Source organism: Mustela nivalis (assembly GCF_964662115.1).
Source record: "Mustela nivalis genome assembly, chromosome: 12".
NCBI classification, from domain to species: Eukaryota; Metazoa; Chordata; class Mammalia; order Carnivora; family Mustelidae; genus Mustela; species Mustela nivalis.
Window position 1 is genome coordinate 45,101,186 of NC_139031.1, and position 25,547 is coordinate 45,126,732.

Genomic DNA, 25,547 nt, shown 5'->3' on the forward strand with positions numbered 1-25,547 from the left:
CCACTATAAGATATACAGGGAATACTTTTGGTTTCAAATACAGTGCTACAAAAATTAATAAGTGTCCAGCTCATTTTCCACAACAAAGTTCAGTTCCCAAAAGGTGAGTAACACAAGTTTCCAGCAAGCAGAAGGCTTTTACTAAACATTGGTTGCACAAATTGGGGGGGGGGGGAGCTAGTTCTGAATCATATTCACAGTTGGAGGATAGTTATGACCTTCCAAGATACGAAATAAAGTACTTCCACACATGGGAAAGGGGGCGGGGTACTATTTTTAAGCCATTCTGCTCAGCAGTGCAACAAAACAGTTGCTACGGTTTCATTATGGTAATTTGTGAGTCTGTAAAACAAAAAGAATGCTCAGTGAGAAAAGCAAAAACCGTGTACCTACTTTGGGGCGTTCGAACTGTTGAGATGGAACTCTTGATACCTTGGTCCGCCCAGCTGACTCCGAAGGTGACAAAAAGAAAGTGTTTGCACTGGGGACTTTGTTTGAAAAAAGGACCTTTTACCTCCGGAATTCCAGCTCACCTTCGGCATTCATTTGAAACCTTCCAACCTATCTGCTGGCCGGGCGAGACCAGTCGTTGGCCAGAATTCGACAGACTCCCAGAAGACCCCACTGCGGAAGGCAGCGACCCCCTCCCGCTGACACCGAGGGCATCCTGCCTTTCAAGTCTCCCCAAAACTCAGTATTTCATAGCTTCTCCTGAAGCGAAAGGGCAGCCAAGGCCCTCATCGAGCCCCAACAGAGGTCTGTATCCGAAGAGCATGGGTGACACGGTCCTGTGAGAATACCTTTGGGTAAATACTCCCGGGCCATGCAGGCCTCTCTGGTTTCAGGAGGGACCATGACCCCGACCCCCAGGACTCGCGTCCCGACGCCGCCCTTCGGCTGCTCAAACAAAGGACCCGGCGTCTAGCGCGTCCCCCACTCACCGCTCAGATAGTTGGTCCACTTGTACAGCACCCCCTCCATGGCGCCCCAGGCCCCTTGGTCCCCGCCGCGCCAGGGCCGTTTCCCCTCGCCCGCCGGCACCTCACTGCCCCAAGCCCCAGGAGGCGAGGAGCACCGGCAGCAGGGCCATAGCCCAGCGCTGCCGAGCCGCCGACTCCTGGCGCCCGGGCCCGGTGCGGGGACGCCTGGCCAGTCTCTCACATCCTCGGCCCGGGGGCGGGGTCACTGCGGCTGCCTCGGCACGGGAGGAAGAGGCTGGCCAGGGGGCCCGCGCGGTGGAGCCGGCGCACTGACCACGAGGAGGCCCAGGCACCCTGTGGGCCCGAGTGGTGGCTGCAGCCTCCAAGTTGCAGCTAGCTAGGCAGCGGGTCGCAGGCGGTGCAACTGCAAGCTACCTGAGTCCCCGACCCGCCGGGCCCGGGGCCCGCTTGCGCATGCCCAGGGCGCCGTCCGCGCGCACGTTCCCAAAATCCACTCCGGGGTTTGGCGGCAACCGCGGCGGCGGCGGCGGCAGGGCTGACGTAGCGGGAGGGGCAGGCAGGGAAATTGAGTCCTGGGAGGCGGGATTGGGAGTAAGCGGAGGGTCTGAGGATCCGAAGGATCAGTGTGGCATACAATCATGTTAACGGTACCGTGGATTGGGAAGAAACCACCACTCTGTGTTTGGGGGTCAGTGTGACCCCTTGGGGTGCCTTCTGCGTTCTACTTCCCAGGGTCCAATTCTTATCTCAAGGGTAATTAATCCCACAAAATCGATTTAGCCAGCAATAGAGCCTACAGAGTTGCTGGGAATTTCACAATAGGATACTCTGAGGCTAGTAAACATGTTGTCTAAACCCTAAGGCCTCGCTGCTGGAAGTGTGATCCACGGACAGCGGCATTGGCGGCACCTACGAGTTTGTCAAAACCGCAGGATCTCACCCCCAGCCCAGGACTCCTGAGTCGACATCTGCATTTTAACAAGATTCTCCGGGGGGATTCCTAAGCATATTAAAGTGTGAGAAATTACTGTGCTAAGGATATTTGTCCAGGGAAAATGTTAACAACAGATTAAGTGGAAAGAGCAGAGTACGAAACAAAGTGTACAATCTGGTCCAAATTATTTTAGGTTTATGTCAGGGAAGCATGCACCAAAAATGTTAAGGTGATTATTTGTAGATGGTGGCGCTATAGACGATCTTTTTTTCTCTCTTTTTCTTTAGCATAAGATTGCCAGATTTAGCATGTAAAATACAGAATGGATTCGTTATTTTCTGAAATTCATATTTAATTCGACTCCTGTATTTTAACCGGAAAAGCTACTTTCGTGTTTTCCAGTCTCTTCCAAATCGACCGTAACGAACATGTTTTGCTTTTGAAACTAGGCTATAAAAAGGTAAAACAAGTAATTTTAAGCTAAAATAAGCCCATGTACTTCATCACCGTGATGACTGTTTCTTTTTTAAAGTGGAGGTCTGCGCCTCCTTATCCACGCTAGAAGCTATCATTGACCCTCTACACTACGGTTACCACCTTGTGATAAATATTAGCAGCCATAACATTACGCGGCGTTGTAGAACGGAACTGATCGGGTTTGAGGGCGGAGCTCAACTGCTTTGAGGCTGAACAACTTTAAACGGGACCTTAACCTCTCCCAGCCTAGATATACTTATCATTCAACTGGGATTAAAGAACCTGCTTTACCCGCAGTGCTGTGAGGTGTGTACGCACGGGAACGCAACGCGCTCTGCGAACCCTACAGGACTATTAAAGTCTTTATCGTCTATACCGTAAATTAAATAATCGCATTAGCAGGAGGGTGGAATCCTGGGGGCGGCCTCTCAGCATCTGCGTGAGTAAACTAGTGTTTCCGGAAACCGCTAACCTTTCACCCGGCCCAGTACTCTTCCCAGGAAGCTGAGCCCGCATATTTTACAGATGTAAATCGGCCGGAGGCGTTTCCGGTTAGCCCCCCGCGTCTCCGGGTCCCCAGAAGTCCGACATTGTGAAATTCTTTAATCCGCCGAACTCTAGGACCACTCCCTGCGGTTCGCAGCCAGACCCGCGGACAGCTACGCCCCGCTGTAATTGTTGCAGCATCATTGGTTTGAGGGTCTCTAGCGGACAGCACCGTAAGCCAATGGGAAGTCGTCTTTCTCCGGCGGCCGAGCTATGTGAGCCAGTCAGACCTGGGTTTGGAGTTTAACTCTTTAGAGATGGGTTCGCCGTGCGTGGGAAAGTTGTAGTGAATGTGCCACGTCTGCTAGGATCGGGGAATAATGAACGTGCCAGAGGCCGTTGTCCTTACGCCTTCAACTATATTCCTAGCTGTATGAAGTGGGGGGTCCTTTCTCTGTTTTTGTGGGAACTTCTTTCCAGCTCCAGCAACATGAGGCTTTTCTTGTGCAACGCGGTGTTGACGCTGTTGGTCACTTCTTTGAGTGGGGCTCTGATCCCTGAACCAGAAGTGAAAATTGAGGTGCTCCAGAAACCTTTCATCTGCCATCGAAAGACCAAAGGGGGGGATTTGATGTTGGTCCACTATGAAGGTTACTTAGAAAAGGATGGCTCCTTATTTCACTCCACGTAAGTAATTGTACCCTGAAGGCGAAGTAGTGAAGAACCCACCCACCTATGCCAGACCTCGGGCAGGAGAGGTAGCCTGCACCAAGTTTTCACCTCTCTTCAAAAAAAAAAAAAAAAGGCAATATATTATTTCCTTCTTTGGGAAAGGAAATTGTTTAACCACAATCTTATATAACGAGGCCTGTGAAGTTCTTATTGGAAACGTGGTAAGGATAAGGGGTTAATTTTTTATTATAAAAATTCGCGCTAGAATATTTGAAATACTGCAGAAATATCTAGATGTATAGTTAGGCGGTACGTAGGAAAAAAAAAAAAAGGAATTCTTATTTTTCATACTTCATTCCCGAGAGAAAAAGGTCTCAATTCCATTTTTTATTTGGTGTAAGTGAAATTTACTTAAAACTTTACACAGTGACTTCATGAGACGTATACACAATCATTTATTTGCTTGTTGTAGGGTATGCTAATCCAGTCCATTGGTCTATTTAATCTTTGTACTTACAGATAACATTTTGGTTAAGGCACAGTACCATGATTTGTTTCATTATTTGTTTCTTTCTAGAAATTCAAAGACTTCATTGATGGGTGTGGGTGTGGTTATGGAAGATTAATCCAATACCTACAGTGAAGGATTTTCAGGTGGTTACACTATCATTATTTCTGTTCTATAAACAAAGAAATTGCGACATGGAAAAGTTTTACAAGTGTACTGATTTCTAATTAAGCATTGATTCTCTTCATTCCATTCCAAAAGTGTTTATTGAGCATTTCTTTTATGTTAGGCCTTATGCTTGATACTAGGGAGATTAAAAATTTTTTGCTTCTCCATCCTTGTCCATTCATTTATCTGTCCATCTAACAAACCCTTGTTGAGTGGCCACAAGTCAGGCCTTGAGGATGCAAAGATGATTAAGAGTGGATCCTTATCCTTCAGCAGAACATCATCTACAGAGGGGAGGAAGACAAGTCAGTAACTCATGCTATATAGTACGGAATGTTCAGATGTTCACAAGGCATAATGGAGCCTTATTTATGATCTGAGAGGTGGACAAAGAGAAAGACTTTTCAGAGACCATAATTGAGATGGGCCTTGAAAGATGGGTGGAAGATTCCTTCCGGTGGAGAATGGGGGCAGAGAGGACATGCCAGGTAGAGAATGGCATGAACTAAAGAAGTGTAACTTTGTGGCCTTTCCTGGATCTGATTTTTGATGACCTGCCATCATTGAGCATTCAGTCCTGGTCTGTTTTTAGAGAAGTGAATGGCACCCTTCTTTGAACTCTGTTTGCCCTTCTAAAACTTTCAAAACAGTAGCTTGCCATAGAATTCTCAACACCTCTGTCTTCTCATCCACAAAGCCAATACCACAGTGAATGTTAAACAATATTAAGGTTTGTGTTTTAAATTTTCAATCACATGTTTATTTTTAGTTCGATATTGACACAGCCTGATTTCTTTTAGGTCTCAGAACTTATGTGGACTTTGATGGTAGCCATAAGACATTATTTAGCAATTTGCCACTAAAGTTATAGTATCCGATGAGGGGACTGTTGTCATGTGGCTTCACTGTAAATGGTCAGGAACTGCTCACCCCGAGCATTGTGACCATCAAATGGTCCACCGTAAAGCACATTTGCCATTTCTAGAACGATAGCCTTGTGGTAAATAGCTTAAATCCTTTAGCTGTGAAAATAAATGTGTTCAAACTGTAGTCAGCGCTGGGTGGCAGATTGTTTTCTTCCTACTTTATTCTTTTCTAGCCTTCCCAAGTGTTCTACCATTGGCAGTTTGTTTCTTTAGTAATCGGGGGAAATTAAGGAAAGGAGGAAGTAATGGCCTTTACCTGGATTTAGTAACTAACCTTGGTGCCCATGAAACCTAGCAGCGTCGTTTCTTGTTCTCACCTCTAAGATATCTTTGAGAACACTTTCCTTATTACACTGAAGGGAGCTATTTGGGGCTCAGGTCCTGCTCAGCCCACAAGCCCCCTAGCAGCTTGCCAGCTGGTTTCTTAGGCTGGCCTCTCTCCAGCTCATAAGCCAGGATACTTTGACTATTTCGTTCTCCCTCAGTCTTTGAGGGACCACTCCTCCAGGCTTCCCTGCAGAGCCCCACAGAAGATGCCTGCAGCCAGTGTTTAGGGGTTCAGGGTTGAAGAACAGCCTTTTCCATCTATCAGAGCCATCACCAGGGTGTACATCAGGACAGTTTGTGGGTAAGCTATAAGGTGCTGTGCTCCTGACTCCAGTGTCCATGTGGGTATGAACCCATGTGTCTTGGCAGTAAATTCTCCTTAGCTTCTCATCTTTCTTCCCCAACTCTCCCATTTTCCATTATTTTTCTCTCTTCTGCCCCCTTACAATTTTCCTGGGACAGCATCCCTGTGGTTAAGACCTTGAGCTTTGGAGTTGGATTATATACTGGCACACTTCAGTTTCTTCCTCTATACAATGGGCAGGTGGGAGGGGCAATAATGGTACTTACTTCCTATGGTCATTGTTAGAGTTAAAAGAAGCAAAGCATTTAGGGTAATACCTGGTACACAAAAAAATCACAAATAGTTATTAACTGTTTTATTATTATTCCCTCTGCCCTTCTCTATCTGAGTCAATTGTGTGAAATTTGTATCAAGAAATATGGGCAGTGAATTACAAAATTGACTTGGTTTTTGTGTATGTATATAACTGTTTTTGTTAATTTCCAAATTTAATCACTTATGGGTAGAAAAAATATATACCAGCAATAAAGTTTCTAAACAGTTCTAATATGTTGTTGTTGTTGTTGTTTTCTGTTGTAGTCACAAACATAACAATGGTCAGCCCATTTGGTTTACCTTGGGCATCTTGGAGGCTCTCAAAGGTTGGGACCAGGGCTTGAAGGGAATGTGTGTAGGAGAGAAGAGAAAGCTCACCATTCCTCCTGCCCTGGGCTATGGAAAAGAAGGAAAAGGTAATAACAATTCTCCTTTATACTATAGCATTGGAGTTCTTCTCTGGATTAGGAGACCAAAATCAAAGTAACTACTATATGGGGTTTTCCCCCCCCTAAAAGTAAGTAGAGGATGTGTATTTTTTTTTGGAAGTGTGATTGTGTCTTGATTATCATTTGAAATGGTCAAATTAAAGCCATTATATCTTAATAGTCAATTGAGTTAATGATAAAAAGTTCTGGAACCTTCAACTCTATCATTAACAATTAACCACCATATTAACCCAAATAATGGTTTGTTTGTTTTTTTTAAATTATGGCACAGTACCCATAACGTAATGTTTACTCTTTTAACCATTTTTTAAGTGTACAGGTCAGTGACACTATGAACATTCACATGGTTGTACAAGCATCACCACTATCCACTTCCAAAACTTTTTCATTCTCTCCAGCTGAAACTTATCAACTTATTTTGACAATGCAAAAAGAAAGATTATTCAACAGACATGTTTTGATGAGTTGAACATGTAAAATGTAGATGGTTAAGGTATTGAATGAGGGTTAGATGTGGACTTCTGGTGACTTACAACTGAAGTTTTATACAACAAAGGTTTTTTGGTTTTTTTGGGAAGTTGTTTTCACTCTTGTTTTAAAGTTGTTTTGTAACTTTTAAAACATTCATTTATAAAAACTAATGGAGTACGGGAGCACCTGGGTGGCTCAGTGGGTTAAGCCTCTGCCTTTGGCTCAGGTCATGATCTCAGGGTCCTGGGATTGAGCCTTGCATCAGGCTCTCTGCTCAGTGGAGAGCCTGCTTCCCTCTCTCTTTCTCTTTCTACCTGCCACTCTGCCTACTTGTGATATCTCTCTCTCTGTCAAATAAATAAAATCTTAAAAAAAAAAAAAAGAAAATGAATGGAGTGACATAGAATGAGTTTAATAAAACAGAAACAAATGGGCTAGCTTATTCCAGGAGATTTTGTGCTAGTTTGTTGCCGGGCAGGCATGCACGCTCATGGTTGGTGTGGGAAGCCGTGTGGCTTTCCAAAGGGCTATTTACAAGAGGCCAGATGATGTTTTCTGTATAGGATATGCACATGTCCCGTATTTCCTCTCTAGTTTTTTTTTATTATTATTTTTTTTTATTTGACAAACAGAGATAGGCAGAGAGGTTTGGCAGAACTTCCTTTTTTTTCTCTTTAAGATTTTTTTTTTTTAATTTATTTATCCTCTCTAGTTTAACCTAAGGAAATAATCAGGTGTCAGGAGAAAGATTCATGAACAGTGATGTCCAATACTACATTGTTTCTAATAGCAAAAATACCTGGAAACAACTTCAGTGGATAATGGGAAGGCTTTAGCTAAATAAAATAGGGCCCAGCTATTTTAAAATGGCATTTCAAAGATTAAAATATATATATATCCAAGTGTGTATGATATAATGTTATATGTAAAAGTGGAAAGTAAAGCTATAGTATATGCAAGAGTAAGTATTAGGAAAAAGTATATACACATATACAGTGAATCACAAGGAAATAATTAAGAATGGTGACAGTAGATGGCTGGGAATTATTTTTGTTTCTGGTTCTGTTTCTTCCAAATTGCCTACAATGGGAATGTATTACATAATGAAGGAAAAAAAATTTTTTTTAATGATTTTTATTTATTTATTTGAAAGATCAGAAGTAGTCAGAGAGGCAGGCAGAGAGAGAGAGAGGAGGAAGCAGGCTCCCTGCTGAGCAGTGAGCCCGATGTGGGGCTCGATCCCAGGACCCTGAGACCATGACCTGAGCCAAAGGCAAAGGCTTTAACCCACTGAGCCACCCAGGCGCCCCAGGAAAAAAATATTTTTTAAAGGACTTATCTGTTTTAGGGAGAGAGAGAGTACACATGCATGAATGAGTAGGGGGAGGGGCAGAGGGAGAGAATCTCAAGCAGACTGCCGGCGGAGCATGGAGCCCTCCCCAGGAGTTGATCTCATGCCCCAGGAGATCATGACCTGAGCCAAAACCAAGAATGAGACTCTTAGTGGACTGAACCACCCAGGTGCCCACCCCCAGCCCCCAAATAATATTGAGCAGTCATCAGATCCAGACAGGGAACCACTCTAATTCTATAGAATCAGATTTTATAGAATCACTGTGATTCTACAGACTGCACAGTATCCTTAGGTCTAAGCTTAACCATTCACAAAGTGAGAATCCTAGCCCCAGTTTCCTGAGAAGAAAGTAAGTGCCATCTGTGAAGCATTGTATGTTCTAAAATGGAACTTGCTATATAAATCTTATGCACAGAATGGGATTTACTAACCAAATTCAATTCTTATTTTAATAATCTCTTTAGAGAAGAAAATCAAGTATCTAGAAAATGTTTCTCTGATGTTCAGATGTATTCTATTACCTTCCCGCTGTATCTTTATTGTCTCACCTTTAATGTAGAGGTAGTATTAGTCCATTATTCTTCCTCCATACTGTCTTTAACTCAATTTTACTTTATAACAGGTAGAGATCTAAATTTGAGTCATTTCCTCCAAATTGAGAGCCGTGAAACTAACTGTGCTAATATGTTTTTAAAACTAATTTTGTCGTCCTTTGGTACCATGTTTGCATGCCTCTGGAAAGACACCAGTTTTTTCAACGACCTAGTATATGCCCCTTCTCTGTCTAGATCTGGAATGGTAAGCTTGGGCACACAGTGTAAGTTTTGTTCTCTTTAATACTTAACAAACGATCTTTCATAAAAATATGTGGGATTTGGGTGGGTGAGTGGAGGGGAATTAAGAAATATTTGTAATGTTTACCCAGACCTGTATGTTAAATATAGTTGTAAGGAAATAAGTTGAAAAAAATTGTTTGTATTTCCCAGAAAGTTTTTTTTTTTTTTAAAGGTCCCTGGGAATTTAACAAAGTTCTTTTCATTTTTAAAGATTTTTATCTCCCTTCTCAGAAATCTGTTTTAATTTCTTCTCTAATGAAATTTCTTCAAAATAGGTATAATGTTCTATATCAGAGGGGATGTTGCCTAACTTTCTGAAATTGTTGAAACTTTCTGTATTGTTTTTAAGCCTGTGGGAGAATTCTGTCTTATTAATATATACTGACAGTTCACTATTTACCAAGTATTATGCTAAATATTTTGCATGGATTTATCTTCCTTCATCCTCCCGACAGATTCTGCATTTTTCAGATGAGGAAATAGGCTTAAACCAGGGCCGTAGTAAGCTTTAATACCAGCTAGTGTGACACCAGTTCTCACTCAGCTAGATACTGCCTCCCAGTGGTCAAAATGGCAGGACGGTATATTCTAGGTCAGGACTTTTGATGACCCTCAAATTAGTAAATCACTTGTACTATAATTAACTCTGAATTATCTAAAGTCCTTTAAGTCATTCTTGCATGTAATACGTAATATATTAATTATATTTGAAACAATACCAGGCCACTGGGTATATCTGTACGTATGCACAACATAATTTGTAATTGCAAAGTCAGAAACAGACTGCTTTTGATCTACTACTTTGGATTATTCCTTCTCTATTCTATTTACTTGAGTAAAATATAATTATAAAATAATTTATGTGTGATAATGTTAGGAAGGCTCTTCATTTAATTCAATCAAAAGAATATTTTTCAGTGTCATAAGTTTTCTGTCATAAAAACTCTGAGGTTGTTTAAATAAAAGTTAACCTCCCTCTCTTCTCATGTCAGGTAAAATTCCCCCAGAGAGTACACTGATATTCAACATCGATCTCCTGGAGATTCGGAATGGACCAAGATCCCATGAGTCATTCCAAGAAATGGATCTTAATGATGACTGGAAACTCTCTAAAGCTGAGGTGATCTTTCCTTCCTCATATTCTTTTCTTTCTTTGTTTCTTTCTTTCTTCTCACTTTTTAAAAGATATATTTTTAATGAAAATTTATTTTTTACTTGGATAAAATATTTACAAGCTTTTAAAAAATACTAATGCTTTGAATGTTGGCGCTTTTTTTAAAAATAGGAAATCCTTGTTTTTGTTTGTTTGTTTGTTTGGTTGGTTGGTTGGGTTTTTCCACCCTTTTCTGTGCATGTGGACATTTCAGGGATGACAGCTCCTCTGGTAAAGGGTCCAGGAAGCAATACAGTGGTTGGGGAGGGTTTGAATCAGGCAGACCCAGTGAGAGTCCCCATTCCACCACTCAGAGCAACAACAGAATCACAGATCCCCCGAGTTACATTTCCTCACCTGAAAATATTTACTTCTAACAGCTATTTATGGATTAAAGGCAATAATGTATAGGAAAGTACCTTCTTGCCTTCTTATTCTCGAAACAATACTGGGAAGTAGGGAGGATAGGAATAAGCCTCACTGAAAATCTGAAGACCGGAGTGCATAGGGATTAATGACTGACCCAGGGCTGTGCAGAGAAGGGGAAATCCTTGTTTTGGAGAGAAATATATTGAGACTTAGGAAACATCATTCATTCTTTTGCCCCCACCTGCCCTCATCCATACCATATTTAAGGTTCACTGTCTCTTGCCCTCACCCTGAGTTTTTGAAAGATCCATTTTGCTAAGACAATTCCCATTTTGGAATTGCTATATAAGAAACATAGATGTCATGAGAAATATCTCATGTTGATGGTTTCTGTTTAGAACTATAAACTGGCTGTTAAATGTACTTGTAATTTCCTAGCAATTAACTGCAAACAACCCACATGCTGTTTTGTTCTGGTTCATACCTGGAAGAACCAGACCTTTCTCAGCCCCCTCTTAATCCTGATATCTGAGTAAGGAGAAAGCAAGAAGTCTTCTAACATTTATTTGGGCTTTTGCAGCCATTTTTACACATACCTGTCTTGGTCTGGCAGCTGTGGGGAAAGAAGTGGAGGTAGACATCTGCTCTGTGTTTTTTAGCTTGCCTATGTTCTCCATCTTCCCTTGGCTGGTCAGAAATCAGGTCCCTTTTTATGTTTTGATCAATTTCCCTCTAATGGCCAGGAAATGATTAAGTCTTAAATAAGTACGGTTGTTAGGAACTCACAGAGTCATGAGCTACAGTAACTCAATTTATAACATATCATATTATTACCAGTCATAGGACTTTTTGATGTCCAAGATAAATTTTAGTTACCTTTCATTAAAAAAAAATCTTAACTATGCTGTGAAGTGTGTAAACCTCGCGATTCACAGACCTGTACCCCTGGGGCTAAAAATACGTTGTATGTTTATAAAAAAATTTAAAAATTTAGAAAAAAAAATGGTGAAAACAATCTTAAATATACAACACATTCACATGGTTCAAAAAAAATCAATCCAATTAAAAAAGGTGTTTAATAGGAAGTCTTTCTCCCACCCACATCCTATTCTACTGTGTGATCTTTCCCCTTCTGCATGCAGTTTTATTGGGTTCTAATGTATCTTTCTAGTGTTTATGCAAATACAAACAAACATGAATACATTTTCCTATTTCCCCTTTTCTTACACAAAAAGTAACATGATATACATAATATTTGGCATCTTATTTTATTTGCAGTGAATCCTAGAGATATATTCTATATTAATCCATGTAGCTTTACTAATCCTTTTTTTTTTTTTTGCAACTTCATTAAATCTCCTGAATCTTAAAAGTAAATGTATGTCATATGTTTATATATTGGCCGTAAGGGGGGAAGGATTTGAAATTACTTATCTAACAGAAGGAGTCCTAGAGATCTGATGAAAAATGAAAATGCAGGTTGAACTGCATTATGGTGAATCTAGTGAGAAATTAAGAGCGGCATTATGTTTATATCCTTAAATGTCTGAACGAGAGTGGAAAATTTTAATCTAAGCACTCATAAAGCTGGATTTTGCTTTAATTTCTGAGATTGGAAGGTCATAAGGCATGATCATAGTCAGGTCCACAACATGTACTATTAGCAAACACTTACTTAAATTAAAAATGCTGTTAGGAGTGGGGGAGGCACGTGGGGGATGGGTGAAATAACTGAAAAGGGTTAAAAATACACTTACCGTGATGAGCACTGAGTGATGTATAGAATTATTGAATCACTCACTATATTGTACATCTGAAACTAAGTAACACTGTATGTTATACTGGATTTTTTGTAAATAATATTTTTTTTAAAAAATTCTAAAAAATAACTTTAAAAAATGTCCTTTAATCTTTAATCCTTTAATCATATTTTAGTAGAAATATCTGTAATTCTGACCCTAGTTAGAAAATGAGATCTGGATAATTCAATGGAGTGAAAGACCACAGCCTTTCAAATGCTTGGCTTTATTTAGACTCTGATTAAGAATAGATAATATGCTTTCACTGGGTGTTTTTCAGATAATATAAGCCTTATCTTTGCCTCTGAGCAATATTCTGTGTCTCTACTGTAACACTATAGCAACAGTTTTTAAGGGGAGAAAATTCCTTATAATTCTTTTACTGTCATTAGAAATATATGGTAGCTGTTCAGTCATTGTTATATTTAATCAAATGAACTACCAGTCCACTCTGTGATATTAACTGGATTGATGTGGGTATCTTATGAATTAGAATTATTAATGAGACCCATTATTTTGTAGGTGAAAGTGTATTTAAAGAAGGAGTTTGAAAAGCATGGTGCAGTGGTGAATGAAAGTCATCATGATGTTTTGGTGGAGGATATTTTTGATAAAGAAGATGAAGACAAAGATGGATTTATATCTGCCAGAGAATTTACATATAAACATGATGAGTTATAGAGATACATGTGCCCATTTTATATGGCATGCATCCTTAAAGACAGGACAACCATTTTTTCTTAAAAAGTCTTACTTTTTATAATGTGCTGTTCTTGTTCTGTTTTTTATTTTTATATATTTTTCTGACTATTATTCGAAGAAGCCCTTAAGATTCCTAAGTGCCTATTTCTTTCTGGTGAGTTATTGGGAAGAAAAAATTAATTTGTCTTTAATAGAAGACTTCTGGACCATTTTCCACTTTCACACATGAAGCCTTCTGTTTTACTTATTTACTTGTAATTTTAAAATAGCGCAGCTGGGAGCATGTCCAACATAAGACCAGGTTGTAGCACGAATTAGCTCCCCCTATCTACTTCCCTCTATTTTCTCTAGTTAGACACTAACATTTGAAAAGCCATGTGCAGTATCCAGGGCTTACTATTTTCACGTTATAATGAAACAGTGTGTCTGTGACTGCCTTTGAGTCTGCTTAAGCAAAGAGGAAATGGTTGTTGAGCTGGCCTTGTTAGTAGTTACTGCTCTACTGAGGAGATGTGCAATGCTGAAGTGAGTAACAAAGTTAATGACTTATAAATATGTATACATTGAAACCTTCTACGCAGGATTTAGCTGTATAAGGTTCCATTCCTATAGACTGACAACCTATAATGGTTGGTAGGACAAATTATTTATGTCTGGTTCTTTGTATTAATGTGTCAAAATTTTGTAACTGAGGAAGAGTATGTTTAGTTAGTGTTTAGTTTTTAAGTCTAGCCAATGACCTTTCCTGATTTACTAATGAATAAAATCTGTAACTAGTGTATTATACTACAATAACATTATATCATGAGGGAAATTTATTTCCCTCCTGATATTTCCCATTTCTGCTTACAAAAATATGACACACTCCCACAGCAGCTACTGGTGCATAGAAATCTGTCCTGGGTCAAAAAATGGATGATTTTCTAATTTTACCTGAAATTAGCTTTTATTCTTATTACTTTGAAAAAGCCTCCAAATCTTCATTTACTAAGAATAGTTCTTTATCGTTTATAAAGTGATCTCAAGTGCATTGTTGTCTTTGATTTTAGTTGTTCTGAAGCCTATGAACAAAGCTGGTGGATCTTAGTGTACCTATTTAATAGATGAGGAAGTTATTCTTCGAGGAGATCGGTTGTTTTGCCTGAGGTCTACAGCTAACTTGTGCAATAAGATTGCAGTCCCCAAGTTCAGTATCTTATATTGCCCTCCTTTGACTTCACTGGGCCTCATTTTCTCTTCAATTTGTACTCCCAACAGTTGGTGCTGTTTTTTGTCTTTGGGTCCTTATCCTTTGAAGATGGTTTACTGGCTGTTTTGGGTGCTTTTGAATTCTCCCTCTAATTTAGAACTGGCTCTGGGTTCATTGTTGGGGTTAGCACTGAATTGCCTCAAAAACCCTGTACTGTGAGAGGGTCGAGATATGTGCCTTAGTTCTTTCATTCTTGTTTACCTCTAGGGTTTTTGTTTGTTTGTTTGTTTGTTTTAGAGAATTATAAATAATTATTATATCATATACAGGCTATTTTCACTAGTTGTATATTGCATTTTCCTCACTAAAACATAAAGGTCTTGGGAAGAGCATATATAACACCTTTCTCTGATGAAATCAGCTATATGTAGAAAACTCTTAAATTGTCACCGCGGTTTTCCTGAACCTGGAGAAGTTAGGAACCACAGTACTGAAAGCCTTATGCTGTGTTCATTGGGAAGGAACGAGTTTGTCAAGGGGTGCTACTTGTATAGACATTATTGGTTGAGCAGGAAAAGTAAAAATAATTTTTATTATTTGGGCAGTGTATTTCTTTATCTCATTTGAATTTACATTTATTCCCGTCTAAATATGTAGTCACAAGTATGAAATGAAAACATACAAATAAGTTACGATGCTTTTAAGTATCTGCCTTTGGTTTAGCTGCAACTTTGTGTCTTTCCATTCACTGGAATAATCAGACATGAACGGCAACCTCACTTGTAATATAATTTGACTCATTAGTATTGCTAGATGTGTCCTATTTAAATTTATATGACTATGTTATATTTTCAAAATAAACTTTATTTGGGGAATAATTGGTTTTGGGAAAAATTCTTCAAGTACCTGTTTCCTCAGCAGCTTTACTGATGTTCCTAACTATTGTTCTAGGGTTTTCTGTTTGTTTTTAAATTGTGTTATGTTAGTCACCATACAATACATCATTAGTTTTTGATGTAGTGTTCCATGATTCATTGTTAGCATATAACACACAGTGCTCCATGCAATCTCTGCCCTCCTTATATCCATCACTAGACTCACCCATCTCCCTGCCCCTCCCCCCCCGAAATCTTCAGGTTGCTTCCTGGAGTCCATAGTCTCTCATGGTTTGTCTCCCACTCTGATTTCTCCTTCTTCATTTTTCCCTTCTCCTAATGTCCTCCATGCTATTCCATATGTTCCACAAATAAGTGAAATCGTATGATAAGTGACTTTCTCTGTTTGACTTATTTCACTTAGCAAAGTCTCCTCCAGTCCCATCCACATTGTTGCAAAACTTGGGAATTCATCCTTTCTGATGGCTGAGTAATACTCAGTTGTGTATGTGGACCACATCTTTATCCATTCATCTGTTGAAGGGCATCTTGGCTCTTTTCACATTTTGGCTATTGTGGACACTGCTGCTATGAACATTGGGATGCATATGGCCCTTCTTTTCACTACATCTGTATCTTTGGAGTAAATAACCAACAGTACAATTGCTGAGTCATAGGGTAGCTCTATTTTTAATTTTTTGAGAAAATTCCACACTGTTTTTTTTTTTTTCCAAAGTGGCTGCACCAATTTGCATTCCCACCAACAGCTTAAGAGGGTTCCCTTTTCTCTACAATTTCTCCAACATTTGTTGTTTCTTGCCCTGTTGATTTTTGCCATTCAGACTGGTGTAAGGTGGTATCTCAGTGTGGTTTTGATTTGAATTTCCCTGATGGCTAATGATGATGAACGTTTTTTCACGTTGTCTGCTAGTCATTTGTATGTTTTTGGAGAAGTGTCTGCTCATGTCTGCCTATTTTTTTGACTTGATTATCTGCTCTTTGGGTGTTGAGTTTGAGAAGTTCTTTATAGATCTTGGATATCAGCCCTTTTTCTGTAGCGAATATTTGAAGATGTTTGCAAATATCTTCTCCCATTTTCTGGGTTGCCTCTTTGTTTTCTTGACTGTTTCCTTTGATTTTTATGTTGAAACTAGATGGGGAGGATGGACAAGTTGTTGTAGGAGAGGGTGACACTTTGAATGTGCCTCTGATTATGTATTCTGTTTAGATATATATATAAGGAAAGCTGTGTTTCCTTTTAAATTGTTTTGAAATAGGGGCACCTGGGTGGCTCAGTAGGTTGAGCCTCTGCCTTTGGCTCAGGTCATGATCTCAAGGTCCTGGGATCAAGCCCCACCTGGGGCTCTCTGCTTGGCAAGGAGCCTGCTCCCCTCCACCCCCCTCCCGCCTCTCTGCCTACTTGTGTTCCCTCTCTCTCTGTCAAATAAATAAATAAAATCTTTTTTTTTAAATTTTTTATTTTTTATAAACATATATTTTTATCCCCAGGGGTACAGGTCTGTGAATCACCAGGTTTACACACTTCACAGCACTCACCAAAGCACATACCCTCCCCAATGTCCATAATCCCACCCTCCTTCTCCCAACCCCCCTCCCCCAAGCAACCCTCAGTTTGTTTTGTGAGATTAAGACTCACTTATGGTTTGTCTCCCTCCCAATCCCATCTTGTTTCATTGATTCTTCTCCTACCCACTTAAGCCCCCATGTTGCATCACCACTTCCTCATATCAGGGAGATCATATGACAGTTGTCTTTCTCAGCTTGACTTATTTCGCTAAGCATGATACGCTCTAGTTCCATCCATGTTGTCGCAAATGGCAAGATTTCATTTCTTTTGATGGCTGCATAGTAGTCCATTGTGTATATACACCACATCTTCTTTATCCATTCATCTGTTGATGGACATCTAGGTTCTTTCCATAGTTTGGCTATTGCGGACAATAAATAAAATCTTTAAAAAAATAAATAGTTTTGAAATAAGCATTTAATATTGAGCATTACAGGCAGTAGTTATTAGTGTGTGTGTTGGGTTTTGTTTAGTTGTTCGGTTTTGGTGGTAGTTATCACTATTGTTTTGGTTTGGGATTTTATTTTGTCAGAGATGGACATTATAATTAATTCCCAGAGAGTAAATGAGCACTATAAAAATACATTATGTAATTAAATGAAATGCTGGGTTGCCATAAAAATAATAAGAAAATGATTTCTGATTTAGATGGGGAATTAGCCATTTGAATCTTCACTTGTGGAAATGAATTTGTACTCATTCATGATTTATAGGATATTCTGTACATCTATAATGCTCTTAAGATTTCAGCATGCTATCTGTCCCCACTGAATTGAGTGTATGGGTGATTTCTCAGTGTTGTTTGGAAATTGCAAGAGGAGAAGAAGGGACTTGGTGGAGTGTTTGGGAGAGTCTCTCACCTTTCTATTAAAAAAAATAAATTATCATTGTAATAGTTACCCTGAGAAAAAATAACAAGGAACTTATTTTCAAGAGATGCAGAAGCACTTGCCCAAAGAGGTTATTTTGTTTTGTTTTCGTTTCTTACCCACTTTTTTTTAATTGAAATTTAAAATGTCAAACATGATTATACATTCATATGCCCATTTGAAAACATGAAAATTATAGTACTTCTCTTAATATTTGTAGCATTCTTTTTAGTAAAATTTGCATAATCCCTTTAGTACAATGAAATCCATACATTCTTATATCTGGTTTTGGAGTCTTTCTTGGAAAGTAAATTCTTTTCTGTCTTTAAAATGTTGTTTTGGGAATACCTCAGTGGCTCATTTGGTTAAGCTGCTGCCTTCGACTCTCAGGTCATGATTTCAGGGTCCTGGGATCAAGTCCCACATCGCGTTACTTGCTCATTAGGGAACCTGCTTCTCTCTCTGCCTGCTCTGCCTGCCACTCCCCCTGCTTGTGCTCTCTCTCTCTCCCTCTGACAAATAAATAAATAAAATCTTTTAAAAGAATTGTTTTGCTTTGGGGCTCGGGGTGGCTTAAGTGTCAGACTCTTGATTTCGGCTCAAGTCAAGATCTCTGGATCAAGTCCTGGTCTTGGGACTCCCTGCCCAGTGGGGAGTCTGCTTGAGATTCTCTCCCTCTGCCTCCCTCACCTCCACCCCATGCTCTTGTACTCTTGCTCTAAATTTAAAAATCTGGAAAAAAATATTGTTTTGCCTTTGCTTTTAGCCCTGCCTCTGCTACCTCCAGCTCAAGGCTGACAGCAGAGAAAGACCCTTACGAACCTTGGTTTCATAGTTCCACCCTCAAATACAAGGAGAGGTATGCTCTGGTTCCCAAATGTTGCGGAAATGTAGCATTCATTCAAATTTAGTGTACACCAGAATTGCATGTAATATGTGTTAAAAAGCCAGATTCCTAAACCCTTTCCCAGAGGTTCTGATTAATCCTTGGATTGGGCCCATGAATCTGCATTTTAACCCACTTTCTAGATGATACTGATACTGGTGGCCTATGAATCTTAATTTGAGAGACAATTAACTATTTCCCTGCCCTTGAATATATAGTCTCTGATATTTTTCTCTTAATAGTCTTTTTTTTTTTTTTTTTTTTTTTTTTTGGTCTTCTGTAAAATGTTGGTCACTGGGGCAACTAATTCTGCCTAAAACTGAACATACAGTGGGGGCACCTGGGTGGCTCAGTGGGTTAAGCCGCTGCCTTCGGCTCAGGTCATGATCTCAGTGTCCTGGGATCGAGTCCCGCATCGGGCTCTCTGCTCAGCGGGGAGCCTGCTTCCCCCCCCTCTCTGCTTGCCTTTTTGTCTACTTGTGATCTCTCTCTGTCAAATAAATAAACAAAATCTTTAAAAAAAAAAGAAAAAAACTGAACATACAGTCAAAAGGGTAAGTTGTATGGAGATAGTATTTCCTCCAGAGTTGGAAATTTTTTTATGACTCTGAATTCTTACAGCAAAAAGTTAGATCATTAGTAAATATGTTTTTGTGAACATCTTTCCTACTAGAAGAGAGGAAAGAGTCCCAGACTTTCCAAATTATTGTTCTATATTATTTTTTCAGAATTATCTATAGCCTATCCCTTGAGAAGAATATATATGGTCAAGAGATATAGGAAAAAGTAAAACTATTCTCTTAAAAATATAAATATATGTGTATGTATGTGTGTTTAGGTGTAGTGTATAAACTATGTGCTGTGTATAATATATACATATAAATAAATTATATATACTATATACATACATAAGCATATATGTATGTATACAGTTTTGTATCAAAGATAGTAATTGACATGCTCTCTCTAGTACATGATTTCCCCGCTCTGAAGACTTGCCTTGACCATGCAGCTAAAATTCCATTTGGTCAGTTTGGAATCTTTCTGTGCTTTGCCTGCATTTCTATATTTCTCTTATAATTTAGGTAAAATTTCCTAATAGTTCTCCATATAAAACCAACAGTAATTTTTTTAATCCCTTCAGCTTTGGTTTACTAAAGTGATGAAGTGACTCATTTTGATATACGTAGGTCATTGTTGAGGAAAAGAAACAAATACAAACATTTGGAAGATTCAAGAGATCTGTAACACCTAGCGTGCTCTCCACAGATTCTTTTGTTTACCCGTGCTCTGTGTTCTTGTACCACTAATAAAGTCTCTGGCATAAAATGGATGACTTCAGTGAGTACGAGTCAGCTGATCATTTACAAAGCCAATCTAAGTGCCTAGGAGCTAGACTCACATTAGTTTTATTTTATGATCTAAACACAAATTGCATGGGATATTTGCTGAGGTTTTACTCTAAAAATCTAAAGTGAATGCTGTCCCCTTGGTCTGTAGTAACAGCTAAACTATATCCCACTTGGGGATTTCTGGGAATTTACAAGTCATTTCTTTAATTTAAAATTCCACACTGCTATAGGATAAAAGTAATTTCCTGTCCAATAAACAGTTGCAGTAGAAACAGGGCCACACACGATGCGAATTGAGGCATTGAGGGACAGTTCTTATTATCATAAAAAATGAAGTAAGGGTAAGGAGACCCTTTGGACCTTAATTCCAATTTCTTAGAGCACTTTCTCACTCATTTGTTGGACTTCCTCTGCCCGAGTGTGTTTTATGTCAATATAACTGATTATAATTTTACCTCTGGGCAGGAGACTAGGTATTATAACATTCAACCACATACTGGTGGTTTTTCCCTTGTTATGATCATATCTCCTTGAATTGCTGTGCAGCTATTTTGTACAGACCACATTTTGCATGAGACAGTTTAAATTTTTTTAAGTTTAAGATTTTTTTAAGCTCTTAAGTTAGGAGCTAAATTAAATGGGTAATATACTTTCTAGAATAACTATGAAGAGGACTAGTATAAATACAGGAAATGTGCCTTAAAATAAGAAACATTTTACTTACAGGAAAATAGGGAAGAGCAAAAAGGATCTTTCCATGAAATCCCTATTTCAATTGTCAAATTTCCCCACAGCATAATTATTCTCTCCTGTTTTTCCACATATTGTATTGGCTAAATTTTATTCATTTATTTGACAGAAAAAGATCACAAGTAGGCAGAGAGGCAGGCAGAGAGAGAGGAGGAAGCAGGCCCCCTGCTGAGGAGAGAGCCCCATGTGGGACTCGATCCCAGGACCCTAAGACCATGACCTGAGCCAAAGGCAAAGGCTTTAACTCACTGAGTCACCCAGGTGCCCCTTGGCTAAATTTTATAAGATAAATAATCTTTTATGAAGTGTCATGTGCCTTTGTTTTTCTTTCCACATGCATGAGTATTCAAGGTTTTCTGTGTTACAATTTTTATGAAAATAAGGCAGCCTACTAAATTAACTGATTTTTACTCTCATTAAGACTGAACAGTAAATCACCTCTGCTCCTTGAACTCCTTTTTCCTAACGTTATTACTATGGCAATAATTCTTCAAAAGTATTCATTCACTCTCTGTCATTGACCTATTTCTTCTGAGCTGGGCAATGTGCAATGGTTGTCTTTTTTTTTTTTTTAGGTAGGGTACTTTTTAAAAATTAAAATTAATATGTAACAGTAATTTTTTTACAGTTCAATAAATTTTAGTGCTCTCGGGGTTGTGCAACCATCACAATTAATTTTACAAAAGCTTTTTAAGTAATTTTTGAATTCAGCGCTTGAACTCAACGACCCTGAGTTCAAGACCTGAGTTGAGATCAAGAGTTGGACATTTACAAACTGAGCCCCCCAGGAGCTCCCATCACAATTAATTTTCGAACTTTTTTTTTTACTAAAAAGAAATCCCCCCCCCCCAACTCCTTAAGCGACTACCAAACTACTTTATCTATTTACCTATTCTAGAAATTTCCTAATAATTCTTAAAGCTCAATTCTTTCTTTATATTCACAGTAAAGAAAAACTGACAATCTGAGAAATTCTTACAGTAAACCATTCTAGCTATCTAATTACATATTCAAAAGGCTTGATGGATCATTTAAATTCTAAAAATAAATAGATTTTAATACTTAAGATCTCTTGGGGTTGCCAATACTCAATATGGGCAGTAATTCTGTAAATTGATTTCAGGGCATTCTAAAGGTTTGTTTCTATGGTAACCAAATTCAGAACACTAACCTCTTAAAGATGGTTGTCATAGGATTAAGGCAGGTGGCTGACTAATCTTAACTGGTGCTTTTCTTTCTCCTTTTTCCATGGCTTTTCTCTCAGCTTCTTTGGTTCTCATAAGATTACATACAAAGCAATTACACAGGCTTTCTTACCCATTTGTGAGTGTCTCATTCACATAATACTGTCTGCTGTTCATCCCCATGAGATCTGCCCAGTGACAGATCTTTTTCTCCCTGCTGCAATTATACACTAAAAGAAGCACTAAGTGGAAAATATCTCCATGAGTAATGTGTTAAAGGCATTTCTCAATTACTCATGTACTTCGGCTCCTCATAATCATTGCCCAGGGTAGAGTTCTTTAGACAGTAGTTCTGCTTTAAAAAAAAAAAAAGGCAACATTGTTATCAATAATTTTTTTTTCTTTAAAGATTTTATTTATTTATTTGACAGACAGAGATCACAAGTAGGCAGAGAGGCAGACAGAGAGAGAGAGAAGAGGAAGCAGGCTCTCCGCGGAGCAGACAGCCCGATGCGGGGCTTGATCCCAGGACCCTGGGATCATGACCTGAGCCAAAGGCAGAGGCTTTAACCCACTGAGCCACCCAGGCGCCCCAATAATTTTTTTTTAATGGTCTCTGTTTGGATAACCCTCATTTATGATCATCTTTCACATTTGTTCACAGTTCCCAGTACGCTAGATCAACAGATTTATCTGTGCAGAACACTTAGGTCACTCTGACAGGAGCATAGCATATATGCATATATTACCTTTTTACTTAATTTCCTCGCTTGCCTCTGTCTTCTGAGAGGAGAGCCTATGATATACCTTTTACATCTTTGTAGCAAAAATGCAGTTCCTGGTACAGGTGTTCCATAAATGACTCTTGTTAAATTAGGCATGTTGAAGAACTTCTATAAGTAAACTATGCATTTATAGTTTATAAAATAATGGGCCTACTTGATTCTATATCAGTACATTTGGTTCCTTACAGGCAGTAAGATCAGTGTTCCTGGACTTCCAAAGTTGCCCATGAGGGAAAATTGCTATGAGACTTGCTGTCCTATTGTAAGCAACTAGAAACCTGAAACGAAGCACACGAGACAACTTGGGTCAGACACTGGACAGCAGGCATAACGACTGTTTCTCAAGAGAAAGGAAACAAATAAGATGAGTCCTACAATTACCTCAGCTTTCTGCTTGGAGGCAATTCCTGAACCATGCACAGCAAAGAGAAGGGAAACAAAACAGAGCCCAGTTGTCTTGTGGGGCTGAGGAAACGGAGATCAGAGTTCAGGAAGGTCAAAGTTTGTAGGGTAGGGTTCTGTAGAAAACTAGCTGGAAAAGAAATTCAGAAATCTTCATTTTAGTCATTGATTGAATACCAGTCTCTGCTTGCAGCAGAGGGATCTCCACAAGGTTGAGGAAAGAATAACCATTGGGAACTGGGCCTCCACAACTTTCAGATCTAACACAAAACTGGGACTTGTTCACGTTTCTACCAGCTGGGATCACGTTATGGATCCCATGGAACATTTATTAGAGCCCCCGTGTGAGTCATACCTTGGTCGAAGGGCTGTAGTAGTCCTAGAGTTAAAACTACCCTAGACCTGTCCTAAATAGTTTATAAACAAGCCTTAAACGGGCCAAGCTCATCCTTTTTTTTTTTTTTTTAAGATTTTATTTATTTATTTGACAGACAGAGATCACAAGTAGGCAGAGGCAGGCAGAGAGAGAGAGAGAGGAGGAAGCAGGCTCCCTGCTGCGCAGAGAGTCTGATGCGGGGCTCGATTCCAGGACCCTGGGATCATGACCTGAGCCGAAGGTAGAGGCTTTAACCCACTGAGCCACCCACGCACCCCTATACCTGAAATTATATTATTTGAAGGTAGATAGTGCAAGGTTTAAGATGCATATTGTAAATCCTAGAGTTATCCAAAGTATAATTCACAGTATGATTAATAAATCTACAATGGATATAAAATGGAGTGCTAAAAAAACCCTCAAGTCTTCAAAAGAAGGCAAATAAAAAGTGAAAAAGAGGCAGAGAAGTAAAGAACAGATGGAACAAATGGAAGCATCAAGATGTTATATTTATAACCCACCATGTTGATATTTCCATTAAAAATCAATGGTTTGAACCAGAGTTTCTCAATGTCAGGACTATTGACATTTAGGGCCAGATAACTCTTGGTGTGGGAGGCTGGGCTTTGTGTCCTAGGGTGTTAATAGCGTTTCTCACCTCTGTCCACTAGGTACCAGGAGAGACCTCCCCTACCTCTGCCATTTTGACAACCAAAACTATCTCCAGACATTGCCAAATGTCAAGAGCTGCTGCTCTAAACACTCTAACTAAAACACAAAGAGTGTCTGAATGAAAAGCAGGATCCAATTATATTTGGTCTTAAAAAAAAAAAAAGACAACAGGCACCTGGGTGGCTCAGTGGGTTAAAGCCTCTGCCTTTGGCTCAGGTCATGATCTCAGGGTCCTGGGATCGAGTCCCTGCATCAGGCTCCCTGCTCAGTGGGGAGCCTGCTTCTCCCTCTCTCTCTGCCGACTTGTGATCTCTTTCTCTGTGTGTCAAAACAAAAACAAAACCAAAAACAAAACAGAAAACCAAAGACCTACACTAACATAAAGGGAGAAATAGGTTCAAAGTAAAAGGACGGTTTCCATGGTTGGCCTATTTGCACAATATGGTCCTTGTGCTTGAAGAGTGTCTGACCACTGTTCCATCCTGCAGTATTACACTGATCCCCTCAGTCTTCTCCCACTGTCCATTCACTCATGTGGCAAACCACAAGCACAGGGGTAACATTCAAAAGACATGAAAGAAAAGTCTCCTTTCCTCCCCTGAACTCTGTCACCCAATTCTTCCTGGTGCCATTTATTATTACAGTTTCTTCTGTATTCTTCCAAAGATATGCCATGCATTTGCAAATATGAGTATGGTCTTATTTTTTTCTCCACAAATGGTAACACACACAGGATTCTGTCCCCTCACCTCCCTTAGTATGGGTTGGGAATTTTTCGTATCAGTACACAGAGATAGAGCTTCCCCATTTTAAAATTTTTATAGGTGAATAACATTCCATTGTAATGATATGTAGCAATATATTTAACGGTTCTTTATTTTTTATTATTACTTTTTTATGCTTTTAAAGATTTTTATTTATTTATGACAGAGAGAGAGAGCAAGAGAGGGAACACAAGTACAGGGAAGCTGGAGAGGGAGAAGCAGGATCCTTGACAAGCAGGATATGGGGCTCTATCCCAGGGCGCTGGGATCATGACCTGAGCCAGAGGCAGATGCTTAACGACTGAGCTACCTAGGCACTCCTTAATGGTCCTTTATTGATGGACATTGGCTTCCAGTCTTCATTAGCACAAATAAAGTAGCAATGGATGACCTTGTACTCACATCACTTCACACCTCTATCAGTATATACATAGGATAAATTACAGAAGTGGAATCCGTGGATCAAAGATTATATATGTATTTGTTATTTGGGGACATAATGCAAAATTGTCCCCTGTGGAGGCTATAAAATTTTTTACTTTTGCTAATCTGATAGATGGAAAATGCTACCTTGTATATTTGATTAACAGCTAAGTGAACCGGAATATCTTTTCATGTGCCTGAGTGGTACTGAGTTTGTTTTCTTGTGAACTACCTCTTCATA

General features: G+C 39.4%; 2 protein-coding genes across 6 annotated transcripts in view; one reads left to right on the plus strand and one right to left on the minus strand.

Moving 5' to 3' along the window:
- PLEKHA8 (pleckstrin homology domain containing A8) overlaps positions 1-2,988 on the minus strand; it is a 59,562-nt gene extending 56,574 nt beyond the window's left edge. Inside the window, exon 1 of one of the 4 annotated variants that reach the window (XM_082692867.1) lies at positions 2,825-2,966. Coding sequence is in view for 2 of the 4 variants with exons in the window: in XM_082692865.1 (XP_082548991.1) it covers positions 942-981 (40 nt within the window). In the remaining 2 variants the exon portion in view is untranslated. Of the gene's footprint in view, positions 1-941; positions 1,434-2,824 lie in introns of those variants that run through there. The other 3 variants (XM_082692865.1, XM_082692866.1, XM_082692864.1) reach the window with 3 other exon arrangements.
- Positions 2,989-3,104: 116 nt separating this feature from the next.
- Positions 3,105-15,258, plus strand: FKBP14 (FKBP prolyl isomerase 14). Of its 2 annotated transcripts, XM_082692879.1 has the most exons (5): positions 3,157-3,525; positions 4,088-4,164; positions 6,323-6,474; positions 10,161-10,288; positions 13,012-15,258. In XM_082692879.1, exons 3-5 carry the CDS (start codon positions 6,408-6,410, stop codon positions 13,168-13,170), a joined length of 354 nt encoding a protein of 117 aa, XP_082549005.1. In that variant the 5' UTR covers positions 3,157-3,525; positions 4,088-4,164; positions 6,323-6,407; the 3' UTR covers positions 13,171-15,258. The 2 variants fall into 2 exon arrangements, with proteins under 2 accessions (XP_082549004.1, XP_082549005.1); XM_082692878.1 differs by lacking the exon at positions 4,088-4,164 and having other exon boundaries at positions 3,105-3,525.
- The last annotated feature ends 10,289 nt before the right edge of the window (positions 15,259-25,547 follow it).

Bases quoted from the DNA above. Each gene is read 5' to 3' on its own strand.
- FKBP14 (XM_082692878.1), top strand. From the start codon at position 3,272: ATGAAGTGGGGGGTCCTTTCTCTGTTTTTGTGGGAACTTCTTTCCAGC. The intron at 3,526-6,322 runs GTAAGTAATTGT...TTTCTGTTGTAG, and splicing joins GGCTCCTTATTTCACTCCAC to TCACAAACATAACAATGGTC. The intron at 10,289-13,011 runs GTGATCTTTCCT...ATTATTTTGTAG, and splicing joins GGAAACTCTCTAAAGCTGAG to GTGAAAGTGTATTTAAAGAA.